A 22,490-nucleotide genomic window follows, 5' to 3' on the forward strand; every position below is an offset into this window, starting at 1 on the left:
CATAGGTGTTGAGTTTTAACTCAGGTGTTATTTAAAATGTTTAAAAATTTTCAAATGGTTGGAGATTTTCTGCCTGTAATCTTATTATTGTTTTTCTTTTCCTTTTTTAAAAAAATTTTATTTAGTTATTTTTCAAGTACATTTTTTTGTCTATTTCTCCCATCCCAGCCCCCCCCCCCGCCCTGTGCTCCCCACCTCCCTTTATTATTGTTTTTCTACTTTGGTCAGAGAACATATGTATTCTGTATTTTATCAGTACTTCGAGGTTAATTAGACTTGTTTCATTGCCCCAAATGTGGGCTGTTTAGCAAATGACCTGGAGCAGGACAGCGAGTCGTCCGCTGTTGGGGGGGGGCGCGGAGGGGGCAGTGTTCTCTAAATGGCAGAGTAGTAGGTTGATGGAGTGGCTCAAACATCCTGTATTGCTTGATTTCTGATATTTTATTATTTACTAACCTAGGGATGGAACAATCTCTCACTATGATTAGAACTTGCCTATTTCCCATTAATTTTGTCAATTTTTATTTAACGTATTGAATTTTGAGATCCTTTATGTGCAGGCACATTTGTGGTATGTCTTCTTGATCATTATGAAATGTCTTTTGTTTTTGCTAATAGTCTTTATCTTGAAATCTGCCTGGTTTGTTACTAGAATAGCCCCATGAGCTTTCTTATGCTTAGTGTCTACTTGTATCTTCTTTTTACCATTTTTTTACCTGTCCGTGCATTCAATTTTGTTGTTTATTAATAGCATATAACTGAGTCCACTTATGTATGATGTCAGTAACCTGTTTGAGTTTAAGCCTACTGTATTGGTTTTTTTGTCCTGTTTGTTCTTTGTTCTTCTATTCTTCCTTTACTTTTCAGTGAGTTCAATTTTTTTAGTATTCCATTTTGTCTCCTCCATTTGATTTTTTACTACTCCTCTTTGTATGTGCATTTTTAGTTTTTCATCATAGAGTATAACATGCATTTTGAATTTATCATTGTATCTACATTTTCATAAACAGTAGAAGAACCTAGACTCCTGCTCACCACTCTTTTGCTCCTGTGCTCTTGTTATATTTTAATTCTACCTTCACTACGAACCCAGTAATACAGCTTTTAATTTATGAAACTGATAACCTGTAAAATGTAAAGAAATACAACATTTTACGTATATATAGGTGCATAAATACATAGATATGAGGGTGTATATATGTATGGGTTTTTTATGTCTTGTTTATATCATCACTCTTTTTATCAATTCTGATTTTCTTTACTTTTTTTCAGGACTGAGTTTCTAATTTTGTGCCATTTTCTGTAAGTTCAGTAGGCTAAATTAATTTCAGCATTTCTGGTAATGCAGGTTTGTTGGAGAAGAATTCTTCATATTTTGTCTTTCTGAAAATGTCTCTATTTTGCCTTCATTTTTGATGAGTGGAGTCTACATTGACAGTTTCCTACCCCTCACCCTGACCCTTCAAATAAGTCGTTCCATGTCTTCAGGCCTCCATTTTTTTCCTCCTGGTGTTATAGGAAAATGAAGCAACCAGACACCGAGGGATTCTGGAGTACGAGGTTTATTATTTAACGTGCACGGGCCCAGAGGAGTCAGTCTCCAAATTCTGAGCCTTGAACAAAGGATTCTTGGGGGGTTATTTAGCTTAGGGGTCTTCCTGTCTACGTGACAAACCGTGGGATACAGAAGCAGAATGTGATAATTGTTCTATCAGCAGGGTGCTAGTTCCAGTCCTACTGACTATCCGGCTATTTGCTTTCCCAGCAGGGTGCTGGTTCCAGTCCTACTGACTATCCAGCCACCCGCCCTCCCAGACGGCCCCATCATTCTCCCTAGGGCGCCTGGGGCCTGGGCAAATAAAGGTTAAACAGAGGTTTTTCAAAGTTTCCCATATCACTGGCACGTCATCCATCTTTCTTATTGTCCCCTCGATGTGTCTCTTTTTTCTGTTGCCTTCATGATTTCCTCTTTATGATGTGCCTGAGCGTGGTTTTCTCTCTTTTATCCTGCTTGGGGCTCATTGAAATTCTTGGGGATGTGGATTGATATTTCCTATCAGTTTTGCAAAATGTTAGCTGTTACCTGTTCTAATAGTTCTTGTACTCCATTTTCTCTTTCTTCACATTCTGGGAGTCTGGTTGCATCTTGTTACGCTGTTGGATACCTGTTTCAAATGTACCTGCAGCATTTTAATTTATGGAAGTGACCAAGTGACAAGATGGTGAGGCTAATGTCATTGGGAGAGAAGTTTGTTGTTTTTAGTTTCCAAGAGGAGAAGCTGTGCCCTGTCACCCAGGGCTTCATGGGGAAACTCCAGGCTTTGGTCAGGAGTCAGGATTGCCTAGTTTGAATAACATGGGGGAGCTCTAGGCTATGGGGGGGGGGGGATACGGGCGTGGTTGAAATTAGATAAAGGATGTGAAGTCAGGATCAGTTGGTCTGCATATGAAAAGTATCCTCCTGACCGCCTCATCATTGTTATTTTATTTTCCATCTTGCATATACCCAGTCATCTCTCTGTGAATAGTTTGCATTTCTTTGCCAAAATCCCCTTCAGTTTATACAAGTGAATCACCTTTTGCACTGGATCCTTTAGCATGCTTTCAGTTGTTTTTAGGTTTCTGTTTGAATTCCCTGCCCCCTACCCCATCTGGGCTATTTCTGGGTAGGGTCCTTTTGACTGCTTCCTCACTTGATGTAGGGTGACATTTTCTTCTTTGCATGCCTCATAATTTTTTTTGCTGTGTGTAAGAGAGCAGTAGAGACTCAGGTGAGTAGTTTTTTACCTGGGCAAAGAGGGCGTGCTCATTCTTCCATTAGGTTACTGATTGTGGGGCTGTCACTGCAGTTGGCAGTGGAGCTGAGATTCAGCGTTGTTGTTACCGAAGTGAGGTTTTGTTCATCACAGGCTTCCTGTGATTTGCGGAGACCCTGAGCCTTCTCTGGAAGTTCTCCTGCCCCGCCCTGTGTACGTAATGAGCACCACACACCTCAGGGCTTCACCTTCAGCCCTGCGCCCAGACTGCCAGTTGAGTGCTTGGCGAAGTCCCCTGGGAAGGAGTTGAGCGGTGGCTTCAGACTTCCTTTGTGTCTGCGTCTTCTGGGGACTCTAAAACAGCCCACCGTCCCACTTAAGACTTTGTTAAAATTCTGTTTTCCCCATCTCTGATGGCTTCCTCTTCGTCCTCCTGCTTCACGAGCCATGAAAGCAGCCTTGTGTCCCAGTGTGCAGGTGCGTGTGTGAGCGTGAAACTAGAAACATTTTGGCTCATTAGGTTTCTTTGTGTCTTCAGGTCGTAGATGGTCATTAAAACCACCACCACCACCACCAACAGTGATTCTATAGGTTCTCCACTGTGTTCTTCTAAGGGCAAGACGGATGTTGTCTTAACTTCCTATTTTCTAAGCTGAAGCAGCACTTCTCTAGTGGTTAATGCTTTGAAATTCACTTTTCTTGGAGGGTATAATCCTGCTTCTGACTAAATCACTGCTTACTTTCTCTCTCTGAAACAACTTTCTGGTGGACAGAAGAAAGAAGTTAATACAAAGTCTTCATCCTTAGTAAAATCAGGCAACATGCTTTTATCATCTCTGGAAAAATGTATGATTCGTAGATTTGCACTTAAAAGTTTTTGCCAGCAAACCTTATGAGACACCGATGATGACATCATGTTTCTCTAACTTTGAAAAAGTCTTTTGTTTGGCACTTTCCCATTCTCACAGTAAAACTCAGGGCAGGACTTGTAACGTGCTGGCTCGGTTTATTTATTTTCCTTTTTAACATTCGCCTTAGAAGAGCAGGAGAATACTTCTGATTGTTACTGCCACAAGTTTGATAGCTGCTTCTTAGTTTTTTCTTTTCATTTCCTCTGTTTACCGTGATAGCTCATTAATTGGACATTTCGTAACTGTCTTGTAGATGTTTGTCTCCACTCTTGTACATTTGTATATTTTCTTAATTTGTGGCTTCATTGATCTGTCATGTAAAATATAAGGAGAACACGTGTCTTCCATATGCTTTGATAGGACTGCAAGAACTGCACTTGAAGGAGAATGAATAGATTCAGGGTCAGGTGTAAACGCAGATAACGGCTCCCTGGACTGCCTCACCTGCGTGAGCCTGTGGAATGCCTGATGCACGGTTGTCCGTGCTTTTACTGGAAACAGAGTGAGATAGTGCTCTGTGGATAATTACCGTTTAAATACAGAGGGACAGGCTATCCCGGCAAGTTACTTTCTTTTACCTGGTTCATTTTTTCTTCTTGAAGTTCATCTGTTGCCTTTGCATTTGCCGAGAATCAGCTTTGCCTCGCTGGCACGATGGAGCATTCCTAGCTCAGCACCACGCCTGAGGCATGTGTTAGGTACTCAGATGTTAGTTTGGTCGAAACGAGTCACTCTATGAAGACAAGAATGCTGCGTCCTCAGTCGGACCAGTATAACGCATTGCAGTGGTATTGGCTCTGAGAACGCCAAGTTGGGACTCTATCTCAATTCTAGTTAGTTCTGGCTGTAGTGGAGTGACTAATCTAGTGACCGAAACTCCTGCACTAAATGAAGGTGATGTAATAACTCTTTTTTTATGTAAATGTGGCTAATCTAGTACATTGTTATAAAATTGTCTGTGGTTTCCTGTCCTTGTATTCACCGTGTTGTCTCCTGTGCTCGGTAGACTTTGTAAATAACACGTGTCTTTGTTTCAAAAACTAGAGCATTTGCGATAGGTTGGTTTAATAGTGAGGTGCTGTTAATACTGTAGTTTAACATGTGTGTGGTGTTTCCTAAAGTCTCATTTTTGGTTAATGATTTCCTAAGTATTGATTATTGAAAACAAGCTTGAGGGATTTTAAATGGTGAAAACACGTGTTACGTGCACTACATTTTATTTTTCCTGCACTCATGTCTTAGAGACGGGGTTCCGTGAATAAGCAGTGAGTGTGAGCCCTGCTTGTGATGGGCTGGGGACCGAGCTTTATATAGTACCAGTGACTGATCCCCGTAAGTAGCGTGTTGCAGATGTGAAGGGTTCTGGAGAACTTGCAGTGTGATGAATTAATTCTCAACACAGGAATTGTTTTCAGTTAACCATGTTATTATTTGTTAAAATGTAAACAGAAATAGAATTCCTTCCTGGTAGGTGATACATTTCTACTTAATCTCTCATCTCTCAACAAATTGGTTTTCTGTGAGATTCCGCACTGGGCTGGATGGCTCAGGTCTGACTCATTGTGCCTGGAGGCTAGTCCTATAATAAAACTTTAGATTTTTCTGCCACACGGGCTTTTTATCCAGATGTAACATGGCTGTTTCAGCTGAAGCTTGACAATTGCTTTTTTCAGTGTCTGTAATTCCAGTTCATAACTCAACCCTTTTTTTCTTGTGTTCCAAGTTCCCAGAACCAGTCATCCTTTCTCTTACCCAGCATCTGTCTTTGCTGCTCTCTGTGCTATCTGGTTGAGTATCCAGCCACCGACCTGCAAATATTATTTCTCCTCGCATATCAGTGGACCACCTTAGGGGAAAACTAAAAAGGAACTAGAAAGCACAAGGAGTTTCATCAGGCCAAGTGTATGATGCTGTCGGTATAAATATAATATTGAACCCTGATTCGCTGCAGTTGTTTTTGGCTTTCATGGAATTAATTACTAGTTACTGAGGCTGTCTTGTAATTGATCTGCCCTTTGTTCTTTGAGGGACAGCTTGTTTACTCGGTAGTCTGTTATCCACAGCATGTAGAAGCGCCTCTTGAATGTGTGTCCAGAGTGTCATTTCCCCTCTCATTTTGCCATTCCATCTCATCTTCTCAGTCTTCCATGAGTCCTTGCAGCCAGCTCTTCCCTTTCTTCAGTCCACCATCCACCCAGCAACTAGCATTTACCTACACACTTAATCTAATCTTGTTATTCTCCTGCTAAAGACCGCTGGTGACCTGTAGGATGAACCAGAGCCTTAGCATGGCCCTGTGTGGCTGGACCCCAGGGCTGCCTCGCCAGCTTCCATTGTGCCTGGGTTACAGGACCAGTGACGAGGCCAAACCCAGTTTCCCAATGTGTGTCCTTTCTCTCCTGGGCACCTTCTCGGCTTAGCAGACAGTTCCCACCTTGTTGCTCTTGACATTGCTCATTCATCCTTCAGGCCTCAGATTAACTGTGTCTTCTGCAGGGAAACCTGATATCCAGGCTTAGGCCAGCCTTTTCTCTCTCTTCCTCTCATTGCACCTGGAAATGCTGAGGTTGCCTTCTGAGACAGGCCGCAGGGTAACCCACACATGTCTTCTCGACAATTTAAAACAAATTTTCTAAAGATTTTATTTATTTTTAGAGGAGAAGGGAAGGCGAAAGAGAAGGAGAGAAATATCAGTGTGTGGTTTCCTCTCGTGCACCTCCTACTGGGGACGTGGCTGGCAGCCCAGGCATGTACCCTGACCGGGAATTGAACCGGTGACCCTTTGGTTTGCAGGCCAGCACGCAGTCCACTGAGCCACACCAGCCAGTGTGACCGCAGCAGTTTATAACACCTATGAAGTTGAAGGGCAAACACCTTCTGATGTGTTCTTATCACTTCTTTTTCTCCTGGGTAGCTGGCTTTACTCATTTATCATTATCTCATTCCTTTGCAGTGCTCTGTAAATTGAAATTATTTGTTATTTATAGTTTATTTACCTTCTGCTTTCTCTGCTAGACAGTAAGCCCTTTGTGGGTGGTATTCCCAGCCCCATGCCCTGTGCACAGTAGGGTAATTCAGTAATTAAACCCTGACCCTCTGGTACAAGACCTAAAGGTTAGCAGATGGTCACTCCGTGGTGGTTGAACCGAGTGTTTGTAAACCCTGCGTTGTCTTCCCACGGACGTGGTTGCCACTTTTGACCTTGGGTCCACACCTCTCTGCTACTTGTGCCATTTCTGGATTGTAAAAGCTGTCAACTTTTTATTATGTATTTGCGATGTCATTTTATTTTACGTTCCCTACTTTTGTCCCCTTAAATTACATATTAAATGTTTGAGTACGTATAACTTTTAGAGAGGTTTGTAGATGTTTTTTTTTTTCTCTACAAGATTGGAGCACCTTTGCAGAGCTGAGACCTCCACACATATTGTTTTATCACCTAAGTGATATAGAGAAAGACCTCTGTACCATTTTAAGTTTTTTCTCACAATTTTCATTGACTCCCCTGGATACTAAGTGAGGGATACTAAAAAATAGGGGCCAATATCTTCACGTCCCAGTCAAGGAACTGCTGGAAGCAGCCCGACTGGGCGTCCTGCTGCGGGCCCTGCCCCACCAGGAGCTGTGTGTGGCAGAGCTGGGAGGTGGCCCCTTGCCTCTGTGCTGCCTGGCGCCAAGTCAGCGGTCAAGCTGGGCCAGTGCAAGATGATGGACGAAGAGCCCGTTGCTGTTCAGGGGTGGGGTTGGGGGCAGTCGGTGGTTTTTGTTCCTGCAGAATTCATAGTCTGGAGAAATGGTCATGGCTGAGAGAGCCTGTCAGTTGCAGCTAGAGTTACTATGTAGTGAACTTTAGGCGGAGAACTTCTGCTTTATCACGGCCAGGAGGGGTGCCCCCGTGGGAGTGGGCGCTGGGGCTGGGGGCAGGGCTTGGGCAGAGTGCCCTGGGAGGGTGCTTTATACTTTATAAAGATTGTGCCGCTCATTGAATTACTGTTAATTCTTACAGCTTGCTTTAGCTGAAAAAGATCCAGTAGTTACAAAAATGAGGTGAGCTACTGTGACAGGAATGATAACTTTCAAAAAGCGTATTCAGTATCAAATGATAATTAATATTTACTTTCCTTTTCAGTCATCAATTTTTTATTTCCAGTTTCTTGTATTTTGGGGTGTTTTGCCTTTTAATTCCATGTCAAAAAAGTTTTAATACTTCTCATCACATAGACAGATTTGTTTCCGTGCAGAAACCTCCCACCATCAGTTAAGGGGCACTGCGAATGGCTTTTTACCTAGGATTCCTTTGCAGTATTCAGAGTTTTCTGGCAGGATTTCCTTATGTCTGAATAAACTGATCTGAGAAAGATTGACCTTGGCCCTGAGGACCAAACAGGGTAGAAACAGACCAACTGGTTAATAGCACTGTCCTGGGGGGGGGGGGAATTAGAATGGGACAAAGGTGACTTTTTGGTTTTGTAACAATAAGTATATATTTCTTTTTTTAAAAATTTTTATGTTATTTATTTTTAGAGAGAGGGGAGGGGAAGGAGAAAGAGTGGGAGAGAAACATCAATGTGTGTTTGCCTCTCATGTGTCTTCTGCTGGGAACTGGCCTGCAACCCAGGCATGTGCCCTGACTGGGAATTGAACCAGCGACCTTTGCTTCACAGGCCCCTGCTCAATCCACTGAGCTACACCGGCTAGGGCTAAATATGTATTTCTTTTATAAATAAAAATTTAATAATTGCTACCACCTCACACTGAAGTAGGATGACTACTTAGAGAGAGGAGAGAGCATAAGTGTTGGTCTGTGGAGAAAAGGAACCCTTGAGCAGCTTCTGTAGAAAAGAGTGTGGCAGCTCCTCAAAAAAGTAAGAGTAGAACTACCATGTGACCCAGTGTGAGGCAAAGACCCGCTCCTCCTACTTAGAAAATACATCTCTGCTTCCGGTGTTTGGGTTTTCCCATACCACATCCTGCGGTTCTCTGTGGAGACCAGCCCAGTGTCCTGTAGTTGAACTCGGTTCCAGCGCTAACCAGAGTACGTGCAGATGCCGCAGATTAAGGGCTCAGTCCCACAGGCTGCCCTCTCCCCCTTGGGATGCCATTTGCAAGTGCCGGTCGTCACCGGAGCTTTGGGCTGATGGGTTATAAAGTGAGGCTTCCTGTGACCCTTTCGGGTTCAGTCATACTTTGGGGTGTCTCCCAGAACTCAGAGAAAGTTCATGTACCGTCGCGGGTTTTTACAGAGGAGAATATCGTAAAGGATCTAAGTTAACAGCCAGATGAAGAGGTACATAGGGCAAGGTGTGTGGGGAGGGCTTGGAGCTTCCCTGTTCTCTCTGGGCCTGCCACCCTCCCAGCGCCTGCCTGCGTTCCCCGATTTGGATGCTGCCCAGGTCCTAGGGACGTTGATGGAGGCTTCACTGGGTAGCACACAGTGGGTTACATTCTTGGCCATTGGTGATTGACCTCAGTCTCCAGTCCCTCTCCCTGCCTCGTAGGGGAGGATGGGACGGACAGTTCCCATTTCTAATCACATGGTTGGTTCCCTTGGCAACCTGCCCCCATCATGAAGCTATTCATTAGCCCCAGCCCCATCATCTCATTAGTGTGCAAAACGTTACAGAGATTTCAAGGGCTTTTAAGGAGCTTCGTGCCAGGAAATGGGATCAGGGACCAAATATGCAGTTATTATGTGCGCCCAAAAGAATTGGACACAAGGCCTTGAGGAGATATTTATACCTGTATTAATAGCAGCCCAAAGGTGGAAGCATGGGCGACTGAATGGATAAGCAAAATGCACACAGTAGAATATTACGTGGCCTTACAAAAGAAGGAAATACGGACATACGCTGCTACCTTGATGAAGAAAAGGGAGGATATTATCCCAAGTGAAATAAGCCAGTCACAAAAAGAGAAATACGGTGTGATTCCGCTTATAAGCGTCACCTGAAGCAGTCACGGTCATGCACTCAGAGAGTAGAAGGGCGGCCGTCTGGTCCTGGGTGGGGGAAGGGAATGGGCAGTTAGTGTTAATGGGTGCAGAGTTTTAGTTTTACGAGACGGAGAATTCTGGAGCTTGGTTTCCCAGCACTGCTGCACTGTACAGCTAAAATGGTTAAGATCATAAATTTTACGATGTGTACTTGATCACAATTTAAACGTTCCAAAAACAACATAACCGCTCCCGTGAAGCATTAGGAAGTAGAGAAGGAGGCTGTTTCCCGCCGCCGAGGGGTGACCTGCTCTGTCCCCGTGTCTTTCAGGCCCGGCATTTCCCTGACCATGCAGGCCTTCTCGGAGGAGGAACGGAGGCAGTGGCTGGAAGCTCTGGGCGGAAAAGAAGCGGTAAGAATCATCAGTGCTCGAATTGTTTTTGGGCCCCTTTAGAGTGGACTTGTGTTCATTTTTTACAGTGGTTAAAAAATAGTCGCTGCTGAAACTGATGCTCGAATGACTCTCGGAAGCGTTCAGTATTCTAGTACTGTGGCTTGAGGTGGCAGCCTCAAGACTGGTGTATCATTAGTTTTTATTGTTGCTCTTTCATGACTTTGCCCCTCTGATTCGCCTTGCTTGACGAAGTCATCTGAGGTCACCATTTCTTGTTGCCTGCCTCACAGCGCTTTGAGAGAGAAATGCAGCAAAGACTTGCAGTTCATTCTGATCTTGGTGGAGGTGGAACAGGAAACAGGCCAGGCAATCCTGGAAGTGACTGCTGTAATTATGTTGCTTGATTTAACAGTTTACGGGTTCGCCTAATGGAATACAGTGTGCGATGCTATGCCGCCTTAGTGAATGGGTGTCTGTACTCATAACCGTTTGAGGAATAAATTTAAGTTGGGGCTATAGATGCATTGGCACAGAAATTCAGCCTGTTTGCCCTTTTATCCAAATGCTACTTTCATTTTCCTGGGCTGCCAGCCCTTGGGAGTTGAGAACTGGGCAAGTCATGTGTTGAAGTAGGGACTCAGGAAAATTACAGAACACACCGTAGAACCAATTTAAATAAACTCAGCTTAAAGTAGTGAGACTTTGACCCAATCGCCAGTGCAGGTGCCAGGTGGGCTCTCTGGAAAGCCTTCGCCACCCCAGCAGGTTTTAAAGAAGGGAAAGGGCGTAGTTTGCCAAGTGGAAGAGGCACCGTAGGCATCATATGTAGTAAGCAGAGGGGGTGGGGGGTGTCAGCAGAGCTGACGAAACAGACAGTGCTGCTTGGCGCTAAGGGGAGCCCACTGGGGAGCGCAGAACAGGTGGGGGGTGTGGCGATCTCGATGTGCTCTTTCAAAGATGAGAACCCAGATTATAAATTTCAGAAGTAGATCCCATACAGGGAATGTACCAGCCATGTGGGAAAAAAAAGTAGTGATAGGATTTCTGGCTCATCTTATTATATTTACCAGCATTTAGCCTCCGTAGTTATATTTCTGTCTGTATATTCTTAATTTGTCTTTGCAATGTATCTGGAAGTGAAGAGTACTTACAACAGTAATAGTTACTGAGATCCAGAACGGCAGCTACGTTAATCCTGTACCAACAACCCTGCACTGACTGGGGCTCCTCAGAGAACAAAGAAGTGCTTTGGACAGTCAGTTTGCATAGAAAAAGATCATATGACTAAGTTCCTGAGAAATAAATCTGTCACCAAGTGCGATCTCACCTTGAAGACACGTGTAGCCCCTCCTTTAGAGTAAAGAGCCAAGTAATTCGAGATATACAAATAATGGTGAGTCTGCAGGAAGAAAATACAGCCATGCACCACATGTACCCTCCCCCGCATACAACGAGGTCTGTCCGGAAGGTATCCAGCCATGTAATATGAAAATTGGAGATAGTTATTGAAGAAGATACAAGAAACATCATACATGGGACAATGACACGTCTGTCTCCTTCAAAGGAAGCACCTTGGGACCTCACATAGTTCTCCTAGTTGCCATCAGCTGCCTCATTGTATTTTCCTGAATCTCATGGACAGTCTGAAATCTCTTCCCTTTCAAAGGTGAATTTAGTTTTGGGAAAAGCCAGAAGTCACAGGGCACCAAATCTGGGCTGTAGAGGGGATGAGTCACCTGGGGGATTTGATGTTTCACCAAAAATCTCTGCGTGAGGCGTGATGCATGAGCAGGTGCACTGTCGTGATGAGGCTGCCATCACCAACTGCCCACAGCTGTGGCCTTCTGAACCATCCAGACGTTTGCCATGGAGGAATGTTCAAGCTTAATGAAATATTTAATGCAGATTCATTGCTCTACTCGCTTAGTTATTGTGAATGGTGACAGCCACACAGTACACATGCTCACTCAACAGTGTCTACCACCCCCACTGACTAGTACAGTGAAGTCATCACTGTTCACACATGCGCATTCCAGTCCACTTGCCTTGGCTGCCAGATTACATCAGTGTTGTACAAACCATTCTCATTATATTAACAGTGGCTGGACCTTTTGCCAACAGACCTCGTCGTACACTTGGTGGTCCCATAATTATAATGGAGGTGAAAAATTCCTTTTGTCTATTGTAGCCTTTGTAATGTATTACGTGTTTGTGCAGATGCCTTTGTAGACAAACCTGCCAGTAGTAGTAAAGTGTAGCACTACTTACGATTGGTCTAGTAGGCTCTGTTACCTAGATCTGTGTTAGCACAATGACGATTCACTAGGGATGCGTTTCTCAGAACGTATTCACGTGAAGTGACACATAACTCTGTCCAGCTGTGTATTTTTATGGTGATAGTTAAGGTGTTATGTATTTTTTTTGCAGGTACTGTATATGCCTTGCAAGTAATATGGAGGCTCTAGAATTCTTAGAAGCAGCCTGTGATTGTCACCTTTCTGTTTCAGATGTAGTTATTTAAATTGTAGGCTGGAGTCATCTCTTAATTAAGTAAAAACCAGATTTTGGAAATAGTGCTGAAAAAAAAGAGCTCCATCTTGCTGACTAAAATGTGCTTTTTACTTGCGTGAAGTTTCAATAAGTTTCTTAAGAATTGTGGTTTCCTCATCTGATTTCCGCTCCCTCGGTGAGAGGCAGGCTGGGTGGTCCTCACCGTAGAGCTCATGGCGGCACTTCACCAATACCAGTGTGACTTCCACGTGGTCCTGGGTGTGCCTGCTAGAATTGCTTTTACTGACTTGGTAAAAATGTTGTTTCCCCTGTTTTCTCTCTCACTAGCTGCTCCAGAGTTTTAACCGAGCCATCGTCCCAAGACCAGAAGGAAGTAAGTGCCAGTTTATGAAGCTGCTTGTCTCCCTTTTCCACGAGTGTCTTTGCTTCATTGCTGGTGTGGGGTGGTGCTGGGTGCTCCCCTGTGCACCTTCGAGCTAACCCTCCCAGTCTGGGTGTGTTCCCGAGGGCTTATCCAACGGGGTCTTGTTCAGATTCTCCCAGACTGTTGTGATCCTCATTAATCCCATCTTTGCACATTGGAAAAATAAAGTCTTTGATTACAACTATTTTCTCTACAAAACCCAAAATATGTTCTCTGTATTTCAGTTTGATATATATTCTTATAGTCATAAGTGAACACCTGAGAGTGTCAGGTATGCATCTATCAATTTCCTAAGTTGTAAGTTCCTCTGGGTAGGAGCTGTTAATCAGGTTATCAGGTTCCCTGTTTGCAACCCCTGCCCCCGCCCCCCATGCCACACCCAACCACCCACCCACCACCTTAGCGTCTCTGAGTCCAGCTATACAAATGATACATCATTGCACCTGAGAGAATAACAATGGGAACACATAATCACATATTCTAGGAGGATGATTTTCACATGCATTGTATAGACTAGAGGAAAGTCAAGTATTCTGTGGCTTTGTAGTGTGAATTTTTACTGAGATAAACCAAAAATATCAGATTTTCTAGATTCTTTATGAATTACTTTGCTATCTTTGGAGATATTAAGAGTACATTTATCACATGTCCACAGTTTGGAAACATGTTTTTTACACACAATTTCAAAATCAGGGTGTGCATGTCACTTGAGCCCCAATGCTTGAACAAAAGACATCTCTGGCCTGGTGCTGGAAATGGGCAGTGTGTCACAGGAGGTTGTCAATATGCGGAGCATCTCAACTTCTTCTTGTCCCCTCCCCCCCCCTCCCTCCCCTCCCCTCCCTCCCCCCCCTCCCTCCCCCCCCCCCCCCCCCCTCCCCCCTCCCCCTCCCCCCTCCCCCCTTTCCCCTTCTTTACTTTCACTTTCTCTTTTTGTCCTTCTCTCTTTCCTTTATTTTTCATAGAGAAATGGAAACATGCCTTAAAAAAGTTTTGCCAAGCAGAAAGAAACACTTGCATTTTATAAAAGGCTGTGAATTGTAGAGCCCTAAACAGCAAACCGCTGTCCAGTTTTCCTCTTTAAAATTCTCTTCGAGCTATGCATTAAACCTACGAAGTTTATGTTCATGGATTGTTCACGCTCTCCCCACTGAGAGCCAGGAGTTAGCATCACCATGCCCAGTTCTATACACAGACTAACGTGTTTGCCTCCACCGTTTCATTTCAAACAGGAATTATCTTTTGTCAGGGTGCCCAAGTATGCTAGCTAATCCACAGGCAAGAGTCTGTATTAGAAAAATAATAAAGTTATATATTTAGAAAAGTCTTTTCTGCTACATGAATCATCTTTTTTTAATTCACTGTGAAAATAATAAAATATTAAATGCTTAGAGCATGGTATAAGTTATGAAATTCTTTTTGAAGCTCATGACCCAAGTAATATTTTTGAAAAATGTTTCCTAAATATTTTCCCCTAGGTTTTAAAAAACAGCATGTGTCATTTCTCCAACTGTCAAGTAATTTTAAAACCTTCACTTGTGTGTGTGTGTGTATGTATGTATGTGTGTATATATATATATATATATTTTTTAAACTGAGCTCTTGTTGGAACTTTGGCAAAATGTGTCTTAACTATTTCTAGAAAGCTTCCCCTAAAGATTTTTGTCACTTTCACTTCCACTATTTAATGTAAGTCATTTTTACCAGCATAAAATTATTTTAAATTATAAATTTACTTATAAATTATCGATATTGGTAGTAGAGGTCTTAATATGCTAGTGATCACTGCTCTAAATATATGGAGTTTTCATTCATATTATTTAAACAAGGATACATGGCTTTTAGCTTCCCTTTTTTAATAGGAACATAAATCAATGGAATTAAAATAGTTTTTCCTGTTTTCATAAGGAAGAGAAGCATAACTAATTAATCGTGCCCTCAATATTTTATAACCGTTTCTTGTAGGTGCACAGCTGGATAAGACGGGATTCACCATTATCAGAAAGTGCATCAGTGCCGTCGAATCACGAGGTAACGCGGTTGTCTGAGTCATTTCGCTCATGAAATGCGGTAGGTACGGGACATGTAAGGGTCCTTTAAGTTGCTTCCTGCATTGGCTGGGTGCACACAGTGAAATACATTGATGGGAGTGCACATGTACCCTGTGTGTCAGGTGGTTGGTTGGTTCACTGTGAGAGGGTGGGGTTTCCTTTTTCACGTGCATGTTCCTCCCCCCCTGCCCTGAAACACGAAGCTGCTGTGAGATGGGAATCCGTGGAAGAATCCGAGGTGTAGGCCTGCCAGCCTGAGTCACTTCTTGTTCACGCACGGTTAAGATGTTCCCTTCTTCCATCTTCATGTGGGTCTCCATTTAAAAAATAAGCTTCCTCAATGTCCAATTTGCATATAAAGAAAGTTCACTGAGTTTAACAATACACACTGATGAGTTTTGACCAATGTGTGCACAGTTGTAGAACTACTCCTGCAATCATAGATTATATCTCTTCTCAGAATTTCTTTGCGCCTCTGGGCAGTCAACCCCTGTTCCGTCCTTGGCCCTTACAACCAACCACTGAGCTGCTTGTTGTTCTAGTTCTACCTTTTTTTTTTGGCATTTTATATGATTGGAATTGTGCAGCAGATAGTGTTTTGAGCATGGCTTCTTTATTTAGCATAATGCTTTTGAAGTTCATCTGGCTGAGTGTGTCCTTAGCTCATTTTCTTTTTATTTCCTAGGTGGTCTCTCTACTGAAAAGACCACCTAGTTCATATGGATGAACTGAACTTGTTTATCCATTCACCTGTTAATAGACATTTGGGTTGCTTCCAATTTAAATTCAAGGGAAGGTAATCCTTTCCCCCACCTTTGGGACTGTAAAGAAAACACTCACAGGTGTTTTCCTTCTAGTCCCTAAGGCAAAGTAGGGCTCTGGTGGCGCTTTGCAGCCATCCCAGCAGACTCTCGAGAAACGAAATATCGAGCCCATGCAAACAGGCTTTCAGGAGGCTGAAGTTCTCCTTGTTAAGAGACCAAGAGAAGTAGGGATACATCGAATACTTAACTCACTTTCATACACATATATCCTAGTCCTACTCTGGATACTAAGAGGAAGCATTGCATTCAAGTTGTCTGTCGAAGCAAGTTCTGCGTTACAGAACGAGCCAGGACCGCCGCCTGGGACATCAGAGGGCTCTGTCTGGGCCCTTTCATGATTTGGGGATTTGCCTGTCAAGGACAGAGACCCAAGCGACAGAAAGCCTTGCCTCCCAGCCCTTACAGTGGCAGTTCAGGCTGTGGCCATTTCCTTCCTTGCAGCCTGCACTGAAGTCCTGCTGACAAATGTCTTCATTTTCCTAGTGCTTCAGGGACTTCCAGACTTTAGAAAGACACTGTTCACTAAGATTTTCTCTTAATAATATAGTATTTTTCAATACATTTTGATTTTCATACTTCTCATTGTCTTATTCTTGTTTCTGGTTTTTTCCTGAACCTCTTAAGAAGGTTAATATTAATTCTATTCCTAGCATGCTTATTATTTTGATAAATTAAATTTTTTTCCCCAGAAGTAACATTTTATATGTACTTGCTTTTTCCTGAAAAAATGGAAATCTGTCTAGAATTTTTTTCTAATTGATATGTATAGTTTTTTTGGATGTTACGTACATGGAATAGAACATGCAGGGTGGGGTGGTAGATTTACAGTTTGTGTGGAAAGTAATACAATAATTAATAATAATATAAGAATAAACTCTTTTGTGTATTACAGCTGTAAACCTACCTTTGCCTAACCCTGTAGGAACTGAACTCTGCATATATTGAATTTATTTTTATTATAAATATGTGAGTTGTCAGATGTTTTAAACAGAATAAGTCTACACTTTTTAAATTAGCTTTTTCCATTTAAATAATTAAAAAACCACTCTTTTCAAATCTTCTGTTCTCTAAGGGCTTCCATTAGTAAAGCCTCTTGTTTTTAGTGGATTAATGACTAAAAAATTCAGTTAAAGAATCGACCGTCAGATCATATTATTAAAAACGATGAGTAACATTATATAATCTCTGAGGCTTTTTGTGCTAAATTTTGAACGTAAGGAATTTGGTCTTGATGATTCCTCCAAATCAGCTATAAAAGCCACTGATATATTTTTTTATGCTACCGTTGCTGTTGTCTCACATATTTCATCCGTCAGAACAAAGCTAGTTTATGTCCTTGTAACGTGAAATCCACAGGTTTCTGGTTCAGAACATCAGGACGATTTCTCCCCCAGGCATGGGTAGGCGGGCTTTTGCTTATCACTGATGCTGGGGCTTCAAGGTACCTCATTGCCTTTGCAACCCAATCAAAGTAAAGGTTCCTGCTTGCCGTGCTGGAAGGGAACAGCTCTGGAGGGCTATGGACCAGCATTGCACGCTCTGCTTTTTTTTTTTTTTTTAATTTTATTTATTTATCTTTAGAAGGGAAGGGGAGGGAAGGAGAGAAATATCAATGTGTGGTTGCTTCTGTTGCATCCCCTGCTGAGAACTGGCCCCTGCTGGGAACTGGCCAGCAACCCAGGCATGTGCCCTGACTGGGAATCAAACCGCGATCTTTTGGTTCGCAGGCCTGTGCTCAATCCACTGAACTACACCAGCTAGGGCTGCACGCTCTGCTTTTGAAGCAAGTTACATTCACTCACAACTAACTGTTCAGAAATAGCCACATGGCCCCTCCCATCCCCAGGGCTCTAGGTAGCAAACCCTACCAGGAGCCTCGGAAACTGGAGGGGTTGGATGTATTTGGTGAATTATATCAGTGGCTACTGTACTTCCTGGGTCCACATGCCTACCAGACAGAAGGATTTAGTGAGATCTGATTGAAGAATTGTTTCTAATCACTGTTTTCAGCATTTTAAACATGACTTATCATCTGAAAACTACCATTTCATGCATTTTGGTTAAAGTGGTCAGTACACCTTTTTTTCTAACATGTTCTTTTAAAAATAACACTTGGCATTTTTTGTTACCATTTGTATTTGTGATATCACTGAAATATCAGACAAATGTTTAAAACTTAACTGTAGTCCCCAGAAAATGTAACATTTTTAGTGTACGAACATATCTTTCATTACATATTTAACATATATGGCACTAATATGTTACAGTATATTAACATGTATAATATATGTTAACATTCATAGGTGCTAATTATCTTATAGCATATAAATAAATAAGTAAATAAATAAATAAAAATATATCTTGGCCAGGTGGGATGGTTTAGCAGTTAATCTGCTTTTGAGGTGAGAACAAACTCCATTTTAGTACAGTATCAGAATCAATTAACATACCCTCTCATTTGCTGTGGCTGGTGCAGCTCAGTGGATTATCAACCTGAGAACTGAAAGGTCACAAAGGGTCGCCAGTTCAGTTCCCAGTAAGGGCACATGCCTGGATTGCAGGCCAGGTCCCCAGTCCTCCGTGCGTATAAGAGGCAACCCATCCATGTATCTCTGGCCCACTGATGTTTCTCTCCTTCTCATTCTCCCTCCCTTCTATTCTCTCTACAAACAAAACAAAACAAAAAAGTCTTAACAAAAAACCAAACATACTCTCTCATTTTCAGTCTTTTGCTCATGAAGGTAGGGCCTTCGGGGAGTCGATCAACTAACGTTTAATCCATTTGCCAAATATCTGCCCGTGATGGGTATCAGCTTCCTGGATCCAGGCCCTCTGACTTCCACTGGAACTTGCTGCCCTGAGTGCCCCGTGGGAGGACTTCCTAAGCCAGTCTTTCCCAAACATCGCTGCCACTGGGACCATCTGGCATCTTTAAAGAACTCCGTGGTCTGGCTTTCACCCCCAGTCAGTGTGGTAGCTGGGAAGTGGGATTTTTAAACGCTCCCCAGGTATTCTAATATGTAGCAAAGTTTGGGAACCCAAGATGCTCATGGGACAGCTGCCTGTGTTTTGGAAATGGGATACACAATTGTCAGTTTTATGTGTATAGAGCCCTGCTCCGTGGGGAGCCTTTCTCTTAACTTCTTTTAAAACAACCCATCCTAAATTGAAACAAACTACACAGAAGAGTTTGGAAGGAAATAGCTCAATGCACTTTGCTTCCTCAGTAATAGATGACTTACCACTAACAAACCCCAGTTCTGTCTGAAGCCAGTCAGTTGACCCCAATTTATTGAGCAGTCACAGGGTGTGCATAGCTCTGCTCTAGGCCTGTGCAGTACATGTTAAAGGTTTGTTACGTATGATCCTCAATCCATGGTTTGCAACACAGAGATTTGTAGGCAGTTCAAGTATACCGGGTACTAAAATCACGTGCTACAAGTTTGCACAGGGTGAGAGAGTCCGAGTGCATGTCGACGGATTGCAGGGTACTCGGTGTTGAGGGCTGTGTGGGAACAGGCTTCCTCAGAGTTAAAGGGCGGGAAAGTGTATTTGGCATTTAGAGAAATCTCAGCAAAGATGTGCAGATAAAACCGTCAAACTTGATTGGATACACAGTAAAGGCAGGTACTCAGGCACTTGTGTTTGATTGTGAAGGAGCTGGGTTAGAGGGTGGTGGATGGCTGGCTTGCAGGCTTACAAAGGTAGAGTGTGGGAGCCACATGTGAGGTGACCTTGTGCAAAGGAGCCTGGAATTGCGCCCGAGTTGGGATATGCCATAGTGGAGGAAGCTGATTCAACATAATCCAGATTCTGGTGGGGTCAGAGAGCATGGATACATTGGAGCTATTTAGCAAATGAAGTAGTTGTCACATTTAGCAGGTGGTTGTACATTGCAGTGAGGGTTCTGCAAGGAACTTGAGCATCAAGTTTAAGTTCAGAAAACAAAGGATGTCAAGGAAATGTGAAGGTCGGTGGCAGACCTGATGGCATGCATCAGGATCACCAGGGTACCTCTTGAAAATGTGGATTCCTGGCTTTAATCCCGCTCTGTTGAACCAGAATTCTTGGTGGCTGGGCCTACGCTGTAGACATTGAGAGGTCCAGTAGGGACGTTAAGCAGAGGGAGGGGTTTCCTCATCTCCTGCTTTAAGAGGATAGTCGAAGCCACAAGGGTTTTCCTGAGAAAGGAGAGTTGATGAGGGGCCTGGGCCAAGGGTCTGCAGTGGGTATACCCTGCTCCTTGGTTCCTCCTGGCCTCACCCACCAGCCACTCAGAACTCCCCTGAGGACCCAGCACTTAAGCCAAGGTGGGAAGGGTGAGGAGAAATTGTCCAGGAGCGCAGATGTGGGGTGTCAGAAGGAAGGATTTTGGCAGAGGAAAGAGTGGCAGAGTGGGGGTTGAGGTGTGGGTGTTTGAAAGAATGCAGTGTATCTGGGACCAAACTCTTAGACACAGAGAACAAACTGATGGTCGCCAGAGGGGATGGGGGTGCGGAGTTGGGCGGAAAAGCAGAAGGGGATTAAGAAATGCTGACTTGCCGTTATGAGTCACAGGGTGTCTAATGGACACCATAGGGAATGTGGTCACTAATTTCTAATAACTGTGTGTGGTTACTAGACTTATTGGGGTGATCACTTTGTAAGGTGTATAAATGTTGAACAACTGTGTTGTACACCTGAAATGAACACAATGTTGTTATGTCAGTTAAAATTTTACAGAACCATTGGGTTGGCCAAAAATGTCCATTTAGCTTTTTTTTCCTGTAAAGTAAAAGACACATTTTTCATTTTCATCAATAACTTCATTGATTTGGATATTTTGAGTGTGTTCATTATCTTCCCGCATGGTATAATGTTGTTTTCAATTAACGTCTCGATTTGATCAATGTCAACTTCAACTGGTCTACCCGACTGTGGCGCATTGTCCAGCGAGAAGTCTCCAGCACGAAACTTCACAAACCACTCAGTCACAGCACCTTCTCCATACACCACACATATCTTTTTATCTTGCATTTCAGTTGAAATAATAAAGCATAATATGCCAAAAATGTTGCGTGTTTTCTTCTATCTTCCATATTAAAATGGCTACACAAAAATTCACCAATATTGATAAGTATTTTTTTAAATGCATGCTGATATGACAGTTGCCACAATACAGTCTAACAAAATTGTTTCAAATGAAGTTAAAGCACCACTAGAGCCAGGTGAACTTTTTGGCCAACCCAGTACAACAAATAGTCACTGGGCCAGATCAGAAGGATAACAGGAGAGGATTGTGGGAAGGAGGGTGGCACTCTGCTTCTCTGAAGGCTTACTTTTCTGTGAATTGAGGAGTTGTCAGGTTTAAGCTCCAAAGCGGTGCAATTTTGGATAGCTTCTAAAATGCCTATTTTAGGTGCTCCTAAGATAGGCATTTTGGAAAGATTCTTAACCCCTGAGACCCTTAGTTTCTAAAAGAATGTAACTAGGAATTTCATTCATACTGTCTACCTCCAAGCATGTTTGCGAGGACAAAAGAGCTAGTTTTTGTACATGGTAGACATTTCATTAAATGTATTTATGGCCTCTTTTCATCCTTCCCCCAAACTCTTTTAACTGTGAAATGTCCATGTCCCTTCTTCAACAGTTATATTGCATGGTGGTATTAATTACATTTCATATATTTATCTTATTTCTGGAACTTTACTCTCTCCTGGGGAGTGCAGAAAGTGTGCTGGTTTTTTCTGGCCTCTTTTCATTTCTAAGCACAGCCAGTGTCTTGCACGTACAGCCCACACTCTGTAAGCAGTGGCTTTTTCCTCAAGTGTTCAGAGATTTGATTAGAATGCCACATTAACAATATTACGTGTGCCAACAGCGTGTAAAATTATTGGAAGAATTTATTCTTTTCTATGTGGCTGGACTTAGTGCTTTGAAATAACACGTAGGATTGGTTTTTACTGCTTCATCAGTTCATCAGCATCTTTCTGAATTCTGGGTAATATTTCAGACCTCGACAGAAAGATGTATCACGTACCATGTGGACGAGTCTCCTGGTTTTAGATCTTGGGGACTCAGTACATGATTTCCTTAAGTGACTAACTCCCCTTCTTAAAAAAGAACCATCTCTCCCATCCAGTCCACTGTCCTTTTTTGGAACTGCATGGGGCTTAGCTTGTCAGGTGTGTGCATTGTAAAATGTGCAAACAGCAAGTAAGCCTCTTTTGCTTAAAAACAACTTCAGTTGCTATTTTTTAAAGTCATTGTGATTTAAAACTAAATTTGTATGCCACTTTTGTTTATGACGTTCCCCTTAAAAAAATCTTTCATACATGAGTAATTCCAATATTCACTTTAATTTCTGGAGTATGGCATTACAGTGTTGGTCTAGGCCAGCTGTCCGTCATCAGATTCTGCCTCGTAACAAGCTGTGAACTCCTGGGCTAGAAGTAGGAAGCCACCTCTAGGATGTGACAGTCTTAGATTTGTCACATCTAAAAGTGAATTTCTCTTTCTTTGAAAAGTAAAGTTTCAGGTTTTTAGAAAATCTTTTTGCAGTTGGGTTGAGGATTATTTGTCTGCTTCCAGAGTATTTCTGGAATTGTATGGGGGTCTCAAAATGGGCCTGGAAGACAATCATGATGTAGTTTTAGTATTAATCTTGGTGGGAGAGAAGACGCCCAAAGTGAACTTGCAATATAGTT

The 22,490-nt window shown here is 42.8% G+C and overlaps 1 protein-coding gene across 3 annotated transcripts in view; it reads left to right on the top strand.

Moving 5' to 3' along the window:
* The window catches only part of ARHGAP10 (Rho GTPase activating protein 10), a 246,072-nt gene that overhangs the window by 113,868 nt on the left and 109,714 nt on the right, over nucleotides 1–22,490 (top strand). For all 3 annotated transcript variants that reach the window (XM_037162342.2, XM_053658368.1, XM_053658369.1), the window contains 3 exons: nucleotides 9,931–10,012; nucleotides 12,833–12,878; nucleotides 14,895–14,960. In XM_037162342.2, coding sequence (XP_037018237.2) covers nucleotides 9,931–10,012; nucleotides 12,833–12,878; nucleotides 14,895–14,960 — 194 coding nt within the window. The remainder of the gene's footprint in view (nucleotides 1–9,930; nucleotides 10,013–12,832; nucleotides 12,879–14,894; nucleotides 14,961–22,490) is intronic.

The sequence above is a fragment of the Artibeus jamaicensis genome, unplaced genomic scaffold, assembly GCF_021234435.1.
Source record: "Artibeus jamaicensis isolate MK-2021 breed Jamaican fruit bat unplaced genomic scaffold, CSHL_Jam_final scaffold_537, whole genome shotgun sequence".
Taxonomy (NCBI): Eukaryota; Metazoa; Chordata; class Mammalia; order Chiroptera; family Phyllostomidae; genus Artibeus; species Artibeus jamaicensis.